The 10252-nt window shown below is 52.6% G+C and overlaps 1 protein-coding gene across 1 annotated transcript in view; it reads right to left on the bottom strand.

Moving 5' to 3' along the window:
• Nucleotides 1–4203: 4203 nt before the first annotated feature.
• Nucleotides 4204–10252, bottom strand: part of FA2H (fatty acid 2-hydroxylase) — a 53215-nt gene continuing 47166 nt past the window's right edge. Inside the window, exons 5-7 of the mRNA XM_047792334.1 lie at nucleotides 9330–9502; nucleotides 7339–7591; nucleotides 4204–5598 (exon numbers count right to left, since the gene is read on the bottom strand). Coding sequence (XP_047648290.1) covers nucleotides 5519–5598; nucleotides 7339–7591; nucleotides 9330–9502 — 506 coding nt within the window. The 3' untranslated portion in view covers nucleotides 4204–5518. The remainder of the gene's footprint in view (nucleotides 5599–7338; nucleotides 7592–9329; nucleotides 9503–10252) is intronic.

The following is a 10252-nucleotide window of genomic DNA, read 5'->3' as shown; positions in this document are numbered from 1 at the left end:
TGAGCTGTGGTGTAGGTCCCAGATGCAGCTTGGATCCCACGTTGCTGTGGCTCTGGCATAGGCCGGAAGCTACAGCTCCAATTCGACCCCTAGCCTGGGAAACTCCATATGCCGTGGGAGCAGCACAAGAAATGGCAAAAAGACAAAAAAAAAAAAAAGAAAAAGAAATTAAAGAGCTGAAAGAAATGAAAATCATCTTTCTGCTTTTATTCTAGGACTTTTGTCAAAACCAAGGAATCTGGTTGGCTTGAATGCTGGGACAGCTCCTAAGTGAAAGGGGATCTACACCAATGTTCAACCAATTGGAGGGAAACCTCTTGTCCTTTAGGCGGACAATTCTGGCAGGTGTTACGTCTGCTTCTGCAGATGCCCCAGCAGAATCTGTGTGAGAACCTCACATACTCATTTTTACATCGCTCCCCTACTTTCTATTCTTTTCCCGTCTCTCACTCCTTATTTCTGCAACTACCTCCCACGTAAACGACATGGTTTTGCTTTTAAGCTTGATTAATATTCTATTTTATTTTTAAAAAGTTTTTAAAGTTCTTTTTTCCCCCATTTTAAAAAATTTTAGTGACTCCTGCTGTTTAGCACAGGGAACTATATCTAATCACTTGTGATGGAACATGATGGAGGATGGTATGAAAAAAAGAATGTATATATATATATATATATATATATATATATATATGCAGAAGTGGGCCACTCTGTTGTACAGCAGAAATTGACACATTGTAAATCAACCATAATACAAAATTTTAGTGAGGTTGTTCATGTTTTTGTTGTAAGGTTTGCGTTTTATCAGTGAAGACAGGTTCCCATTTTGATGCTCTTACTAAAACAATACTGGAGTTCCCACTGTGGCACAGTGGAAATGAATCCGACTAGTGTCCATGAGGATGCGGGTTCGATCCCTGACCTTGCTCAGTAGGTTGGGGATTCAGCGTTGCCGTGACCTGTGGTGTAGGTCGCAGACATAGCTCAGATCCTTCATTGCTGTGGCTGTGGCTACAGCTCCCACTCAACCCCTAGCCTGGGAACTTCCATACGCTGCCAATGTGGCCCTAAAAAGCAAAACAACAATAACAACCCAAAAAAACCCCCAACAAAATGATATTTTTTCTTCCTTTTCTTACCCCTGCTTCTTTTCCCATGCTATAAGCTGACAAAAGATCTGGGACGGAGAGAAAACGAGAACCTTGACATTTTCCAGGTTTCACATAGAGAAAGTTATTGTGTTGTTATTTCCTCACTGTAAAGAAATCTCCATTAATTTTTTGAAGCCATCATATCTTTATAGAAATTTAGACTGGAAAGTTCATGTGTATAGTTCCAGATTCCTCTCAAAAAGAGCAGATGAGACAAAACAATAAGTTAAAAGAACGGAAAAGGTGGAAAATGCTGGAATTTTATAATCACAGTCACTGGAATCCATCAGAAGGGTACAGACTGCATGCTGCCACCAGAGGGCAGCAGAGGCCAGGGAACAGGCAGAAAACCAACGCCCAAACACTGTAACTATCAGAGATCTGGCAGAGACAAGACTCCTATTTACTGGGGCCTGTTACAAGTTGGCATTGTGCTGCGCACAAAAAGAAAGTGTACAAAGTTCAAAGAGTTGAGAAGCCAGAGCCAATGGAGGAGTGGAACTGAGTCAAGTGGACAGGACAGTTCCTCAGGGCAACCAGGGAACGCCCAAAGACAGCCTGCTTGGAGGCAGACGCAGGATGCTGGAAATAGAAATAAGGGCTGTGGGCCTGACCTCCGCCAGGGCATCTGGGTCGTTGCTAGAGAATCACGTAAATTGCTAGGATCATTGCGAGTCCGTCAACCTGCACACTGGCTTTACAGGGATCAGACCTGAAATGGCCCTGCGCCCTAGTAAACATTCAACTTTCTTGATGTTTTCCGTCTTCTTCCACCATAGAAATAACCATGTGCTCTGAGCTTCAGGCTTTCCCATCATGCTAGACGCGCTGCCATCATGATAATGTCCCACGCTGGCTTTGATATCTAATCTGTGACTCCTTGTGTCTCTTGCACCCAAAGGTAAAAATTCTCTGACGCAAGCAGATGGTCGCGCCAACTGGCTGATGGGCGTTCTCTATGTTATTCTCTTCCATAGGGTGGGGCTCATGCTCTCTTCCAAAGGCCTGCGGAAATCCCTAACCCCCTGGAAGGTGAGAGTGGGGACAGCAGGAAGCACAGGGGAGCCTAGCCAACATTCACTGAGCATGCCTTTTCTTTCATAGGTTAGCTTGTCACCACCCCCAGTCCAAAATCTTCTCCTTACCGTGCTACAAACTCAGATGATTTTGGTATGTCTTGCTACTTCTGTTTCAACTTTTTTAAAAAAATTTTTGGCCACGCCTGTGGCACGTGGAAGTTCTCAGGCCAGGGATAAAACTGGAGCCGTGGCAGCAACCTGAGCTGCTGCAGTGACAACGCCAGATCCTTAACTTGCTGCATCACCAGAGAACTCTATTTCAATCTTTTAAATAAGTTTTTTTCCTAATTAATTTTTTTTTTTTTTGGTTTTTTTAGGGCTGCACCTGCAGCTTATGGAGGTTCCCAGGCTAGGAGTCAAATTGGAGCCTCAGCCGGTGGCCTGTGCCAGAGCCACAGCAACACCAGATCTGACTCATACCACAGCAGTGCCAGATCCTTAACCCACTGAGTGAGGCCAGGGATCAAACCTGGGTCCTCATGGATACCAGTCAGATTTGTTTCCACTGAGCCACGATGGGAAATCCTTTTCCAGTAATTTTTTTCCACAGATGTGCTCATTTTAGACCTGTCTCTGGTAGACCTGTATATTTATGACTATATGTATTTACATGTATTTATCTCCTCCTTCGCTTCTTCCTTTCCCTTGGTCGCGACGCTCCGTGGCTGGATTCCCAGCACCACCCAGGGAATAGAGGTTGGGTTTTGCTGCTTGGGTGGCCAGATTCCAGTAATGGATTCCAGGCGCTTGGGGGATCAGTGGCTCAGACAGGTGGCACTTTTCTGCAGGCCGGGAGCTGCTCGAGCAGCAGTGACCAGAGCCTCGCCAACACCAGCTTGCCTCCACTTTCATTGCTCCCTCTGCATCCTTGGGCAGGTAAATCCAGAGCCCAGCTCCACGGGACCTCCTGAATTAGACTCTGAGTGTTGAGGACTTGGAGCTGTAGTTTGTTAGGATCTGTAGGTGCTTCTGAGGTGGTGGCTGGGAAGACATCTGGGAAACTCTTTCACCCAGACTGAGCTGGCCTGATGTTCTCCCTCCTACACCGGGCGTCCGTTGCTGGAGCCTTAGAAAAGTCAGCTCATCTCAGGAGTTCCCGTCGTGGCACAGTGGTTAATGGGTCCGACTAGGAACCATGAGGTTGCGGGTTCGATCCCTGGCCTCGCTCAGTGGGTTAAGGATCCAGCGTTGCCGTGCGCTGTGGTGTACGTCGCAGACACGGCTCGGATCCCACGTTGCTGTGGCTGTGGTGTAGGCCAGCGGCTACAGCTCTGATTCGACCCCTAGCCTGGGAACCTCCACATGCTGTGGGTGGAGCCCTAAAAAGCAAAAAAATAAAAGTCAACTCATCTCAGCTGAGGTCTGATAAATTCCAGAAGCAAAGCCTCCTCCGCGGTGCATGTACCAAGGCAGTCTGGGGAGCGACGCCACCCTCCTTTCACCCCCAGGTACAAGCAGTGAGGGGAGGCACTGTATGCAGAGAATTTTAAGCCAGTTATGAAACCAAGTAAGAGAAGAAGGCTTGGTGGCCGTTTAATCGTCACTGTACCCTGCCAAGGGCAGACCACCTGGTCAGCGATCAAAGAAACACTCCTTCCTGCTGAACGGACCACCCACTTCCACCCTTCTGCTCCTCTCCGGCCTTGGGGGAGTCTGGCTAGTGACCATCAACGAGCAGCGAAACAGAAACAGACGCATGGACACAGCCAACAGACTTGTGGTTGCCAAGGGGGAGGAGGAAGGAAGCAGGATGGACGGGGAGCTTGGGGTTAGAAGCAGCCAACTCTTTCATTTAGGATGGATAAGCAATGAGGCGAGGGCCTGCTGTACAGCACAGGGGACTGCCCCCAGTCTCTTCCGAGAGGACATGATGGGAGACAGTATGAGAAAAAGAATGAAATGGACCCAACGCGGTGAATCCACCACACTCGAATAAAAAATAAAAAATTAGGTAGCAGGGAATCTTTGTTGGCTTCTTTTCCAATGTTTTTATTTTTCAAAATATACAATTTATTTACACCTTTATTTCACAACTGTAGTTTGTATATTTATTCCAAAATCTTTAAATAACTCCGCAGTAAACAGTACAAATCACAGGATGGGTCAAACTGCTTCCCTTTAGCCTTTACACACATCGAGTTTTTCAAAAGTTTCAAGTAGTAACGGTTTGTGGGTAAGACGGGAACAAAAATAAGACAAAATTTTTTTACATACGCTCCACATGTAGGATTAGAGAGGGCAATATGAGCAGCTACTTGGTCTGGGGGCCCGACTAACGGTATTTATAGTTTATAAATAAGACCCTTTAATGAGCAGTGAGGTTTTGGTTACGAGGAGGAAGGCTGGGCGTCTCACCCGCTGCGGGTGGGGCTGAGATAAGGCACCGAATCAAGGCTCCTTCTCGGCTTAAGGAGAGAGGCACGGGCTGGAAGGGTCCTGAGTGAGGCGGGTTGGGGCCCACCTATGCCGGGGGAGGGCAGGGATGGCCGGGGCTGCGAGGGGCTGCCGCCCACAGACAGGTCTCTTTAGCCTCCCTTGGGGAAGAGCTCTGGCGGCTCCTCAAGAAAGGTGCATCCTTGAGGCTTTGGTCAGCACCCCTGGGCGCACCTGCACAGACAGGTGAGGGTGGGCATGTGGGTGCTGGATGGGTCACGGCCAAGGCCCCTGGCGGTATACAGCTGGCATGTGTCACTGGCACGGGATAAAGGCGCTGCCCCGGGATCGGGGTGGGCCTGTGGGAGGCATCAGGCTGTCTCTTCTTCCAAGAGCGCTTCATCCACCTCTGTGGTCTCCAGTCCTCGGGAGAACAGCCAGAGCCACCAAGCGTCCCCAGGAAGGGTGGGGGAAGACGAGGGCCACAGCCCTGCAGACCCCGTGCTTTGCTGTGAACACTGGCGGCTCCTGGGGAGCCCAAGGTGCTAGAACGTAGGCAGGACACAGGCCTGGTCCCAGGGGTCAGTTTCCTTCATTCCCCTCAGCAAAGTCCCCGCTGGCCAGGCCCTGTGGGCTAAGGCTCTGGGCAGGGATGCGGGTGGAGAGGCTGGGGTGGTCCAGGAAAGAGCTAGTCCTTGCGGGCCGCGGGGCCACCAAGCAGACATGACCCTCCTGTGCCGGGTCGTGGGTGGGGGTTGGTCTCAGGGTCAGCCTCGGTCTTGAGGGTTTCCCCAGCATCCTCCACCACGCCCGAGGGTTGGACCAAGCCCGTCCTGCCTGGCCAAGCCAACCTTCTCTGCAGGATCTGGGGTCGGGGGAGCGGGGTAGGGGCAGGGGCCATGGTGGGGCTGGGTGTGGTCACTGCGTCTTCGGGTGGGGCTCTTCGGGTATGAGGGTATGGAAAAAGTGATCCCAAAATTTAGAGCTGATGCCGAATCCTAGAGAGGGAGACAAATGGGGAGAAGGTGAGGAGTTCTGGAGGGAGTGGGGTCGGACTGTTCGAGAAGGGAGCCTGTGGGGGTAGCACAGGGGGAAGATGTCAGCATCGGTCCCCGCTGGCCTTCCCACCGCTCGGGGCCATCCTGGCAAAGTCAAGAGCAGGGATCCTGTGTTTCTAGAGTCCCAGGGATGCTGCTGGAATAATCCCACATTTCTCGTGCGGCCTGACTTCCTGGGAGGGCCTGGCCACCACCTGCCTCCTCCTCCCTCCCTCTCCCTCACTCCAGCTGCCTCTTCTCTTTGAAGATGCCACCGTCATTCCTGCTTCAAGGCTGCACACTTGATGCTCCTGGGATGCTTTTTCTCCAGACATCGGATGCTGGCTTCTCTTCAACATTTTTTTTTTTTTTGGTTGTTCCCAGGCCAGGGATTGAACCCATGCCACAGCTGCAGCCGAGTCACCACAGTGATAATGCTGGATCTTTTTTATTGATTGATTTTTAGGGCCGCACCCATGGCATATGGAGATTCCCAGGCTAGGGGTCGAATCAGAGCTGCAGCTGCCAGCCTACACCACAGCTCACGGCAATGCCGGATCCTTAACCCACTGAGTGAGGCCAGGGGTTGAACCTTCGTCCTCACGAATACTAATTAGATTTGTTTCCACGGAGACACGATGGGAACTCCCACAATGCTGGCTTTTTAACCACTCGTGGCTTTTCTTAATTTAGGTCTCAGCTCTAATGACATCTCTGTGGTGACACCTCCTGGACCACTCTAGCTAGCTTTCTGCTGTCCTGCACGGTAGCCACCAGCCCAGGCTCCTGAGCACTGGAAATGTGGCTAGAACGCAAAGGGACGAAATTCCTAATTTCACTGAATTTTAATTAATTTACATTTCAGTGTAAAGACCCATGCTTGATTCAGTGACTGGAAAACTGTTAAGGCACATCTGGAGCAGTGCATGTACGTGAATCTCCTTTTTTCGCCTGTAAATTGCATAAACTCTAAAGATGGACCAAGTAGCTCCAATGAAGATTTAGCCCTTGTATGGCGATAGGCTGTGTGTGCAAGAGACACACTGGACGTCAAAGACTTAATAGGAGAGAATGTAAACTCTCTCGTTAACAATTTTTTGAATCGATCACCAGTTGAAAGGATAATATTCTGGTTGCATGTGACTTAGACTGTTGCTTAGGTTAACTTCATCGGTTTACTATTACTTAACATGGCTACTAGGAAATGTAAAATCCTATCTGCGACTCCCATTGTAGTTTTTTTTCTTTTTTCTTTCTTCTTTTTTTTTTTTTTTTTTTTGCTGCACCCACGGCATACAAAAGTTCCTGGGCCAGGGATCGAACTTGCACCTCAACAGCACCCAAGCCCCAGCAGTGACAATACCAGATCCTTAACCTGCTGGCCGCCAGGGAACTCTGCGCACTGCATTTTACTAGACTGTGCGGGACCCCTCCCCTAGTGACATGGTTTCTCTAACATCACTTTGCTTTTCTTTGGGGTGGTCATCTCTGCCTGAAATGATCTTTGCTATTTATTTATCGGTTTCCTTGTCTGTCTGTCTTGGCACAGCCCCAGGCACCAGGGACTCGGATGGGCGCCCTGGGGTTGCCTTGACGGCTGTGCATCCCGAGATCCGATCCTGGACCCCTGCCCTGGGGGGCGCTCAGGGGTGGAATCAAGAAACAGACCCGTGAGGGACGGGGAGGCGCCGCCGAGCTCACCTGACCGTTGATGTGCAAAGTGGTGCTTGACGTGATAGGCCTTCAGGCTGTACAGGTAGGAGCCCTTGTGCGGGGAGCCGAAGTGCAGGTAGTAGTGGATCATGTCGTAGATGACGTAGCCCAGCAGGCCCCCCGCAAACACGGTGCCCCCCACCGCCTCGGGCAGGATGAGCCGGAGGAAGGCGTAGAAGAAGCCGATCACCAGAGAGGCCGGCACCGGGGGGAAGACCAGGCGGGACTCGTCGAAGGGGGCCTGTGCGGGAAGGGGCTCAGGTCAGGACGCCGAGGGGGGACAGGGCGCAGGGGGACAGCCAGCCCAGGGAGGGCGGGGCTTGGCTTTCTCCGCGCCTTCGGAGCGGATGGGCCCCGGAGAGCCCGAGAGGGTCTGTCCCGCCCCCAGTTCCAGGCCTGGAGGGGACCTGAAAACCTGCCCAAGAACACGGCGTGGGCTCCATGCAGGCGGGTGGCTCACCGGGCAGAATCTGCTTGACGCTCGAGGCCACTTTGGCTCTGGAGTTTTTTGGGTGTCAGAGAGGAGCCCCCCACTCAGCTCCACACGGGGTACCAGACCCGGGCCTGAGGCTGATGAAGGCACACAGGTGGATGACCCTGAAAGTGCCGGGGGACAGGCCTCCCACCCCAGGTGGCCTTCTTTGGGGTGAATGTCGCAGAGAACCAGATAACAAAAGAGTGGAGTCTTTGGCTCTGGAGCTGCACAGGCCAAGGGCCTGGCACAGAGGTAAGATGACAGAGCTATGTGAGCATTCTGGGAAGAGAGACCCTCTCTGGGCTGAAAGAGAAATCGGAGGACAGAGAAAGAGCAGCACACTGACGTGGGCGGCACCCCCACCTGACCAGGAGCCACAGGACCTGCCAGCAGTGTGCACCTCCTGGAAAAGGAAGGAAGGAAGGAAGGGAGGGGGAGGGAGGTGGCCCTGGGACAGGCTGAGAACAGCCCAGTGCGGGGACAGAGAAGCAGCAGTGGATGCAGCTTCCTCTGGGCAGACCTGGCCTCTGATCCCAGCTGCTGCGACCACCGTGCTGAGGACCCCTAGGGTGGTGGATGGCATAGAGCACGGCCTGGAGGCCACCGGGCACAGCATGCAGGGGGGACCTTGGATGAATTCCTCAGTTCCTTTGTTTCCCCAAGCCTCAGTTTGCCCCTCTGTGGAGTGGGGAGAACTGTGGCACCATTTTCTTTTTATTTTTAGAGCCACATCTGCAGCATTTGGAAGTGCCCAGGCTAGGGGTCAAATCGGAGCTGCAGCTGCCAACCTACACCACAGCCACAGCAACACACAATCCCAGCCACACCTGCAACCTATGCCACAGGTCGCGGCAAGGCTGGATCCTGAGCAAGGCCAGGGATGGAAACGACATCCTCATGGGCACTATGTCAGGTTTTTAACAAGAACTCTACGTGGCACTATTTTCAGAAGCTCCTGCAAGGGCAGTGATACTGGTTTTGTTCAGTGGCATCTAGAACAGTGTCTGGCACAAAGTAAGCACTCAGAGCACAACTGTGGGTTTTTGTTTTTTGTTTTTTGCTTTTTAGGGTTGCACCCACAGCACATGGAGGTTCCCGGGCTAGGGGTCTAATCAGAGCTATAACTGCCGGCCTACACCACAGTCACAGCAACGCGGGATCCGATCCGCGTCTGTGACCTACGCCACAGCTCACGGCAATGCCGGATCCTTAACCCACTGAGCGAGGCCAGGGATCGAACCTGCAACCTCATGGTTCCTAGTTGGATTCCTTTCTGCTGCGCCAGGACGGGAACTCCTCAGGGCACGATTGTTGAATGAATGAATGAGTAGTGAGAATTAAAGATGGACACGTGTGCTCGCTCTGTCCGTGCCCGGTTTGGGTTAGGAGCCGGTCACGTGCCCATGACTGCCCCTGGCTCCCACCCTGACTCCCACCAAGATGGGCAGCCCCCGAGGGAGGGTTAGAGCTGCCGGGGGCGGCGGGGGCACGCCGCTCCACTCACCTTGTGGTGCTGGCCGTGCAGGACGAAGTGCAGCATGATGAGGTAATAGCTGTTGCTGGGGGGCTTCATGTGGAAGAGGAAGCGGTGGATGAGGTACTCGACGAGGCTCCAGAGGAGCATCCCCAGCACGAAGAGGCCCGGGAACACGGACTCGGGCATGGCTACCGAGTACTCTGCGGGGGGCAGAGAGAGGGGCGGTCAGGGCGGATGGGCTCAGGGCACAGCAGCGCCCGGGGGCTCCGGAGGTCCTGTCTCATGACCTGTCACCTGAGGAGCTGCTGCGAGAGGGCCAGGCGGGGCCCATGCATGGGGCCCTTGAGTCAAAATGGGAAGGAGGCTCGGAGGCCGAGTGTCGGGCTTAGAAGAGGTCCTTTCAGAGAACAGGGGAGGGTGTATTCCACTGACTTCACACGCTGAGCCACCCGTGCAGTCCTGAGATAAATCTCATCGGGTTCCGGTGTGTCACCCAGCACGCGCCAGGGTTCAGTTTTCTAGTATTTTGTCAAGGTTTGGGACGTCTATAGTCGTCAATGATACTGTCGTTTGCTTTCTCGTGGTGTTTTGTTTGGCTTTGGTGTCAGGGTAACACGTGGCTAGAAACCGGAGCTCTTCCTGAGAGGGACTATGAGGACAACAGCTATGGCCCGGGCTGGACCTGTGCCTGCCGCTTTGCTCTGAATGTGGTCCCTCAGATTCCTATGTTGAGACCTAACACTCATGAGGTGACTGGGACGAATGACCTTACGAAAGAGGCTCAAAAGAATTCCCTCCCCCTTTCTGCCATGTGAGGATGCAACGAGAGTCTGACCCAGAAGAGGGCCCTGGCTCGACTGCGCTGGCACCCTGGTCTCGGACTTGCGGCCTCCAGAACCGTGAGCAGTCCGTTTCTGCTGTTCCTAAGCCACCGGGTCTGTGATGTTCTG

Source organism: Phacochoerus africanus, chromosome 8, assembly GCF_016906955.1.
Source record: "Phacochoerus africanus isolate WHEZ1 chromosome 8, ROS_Pafr_v1, whole genome shotgun sequence".
Classification (NCBI taxonomy): Eukaryota; Metazoa; Chordata; class Mammalia; order Artiodactyla; family Suidae; genus Phacochoerus; species Phacochoerus africanus.
The sequence above is the reverse complement of the archived record's forward strand: the minus strand, read 5'-3'. Positions and strand labels throughout refer to the sequence as shown.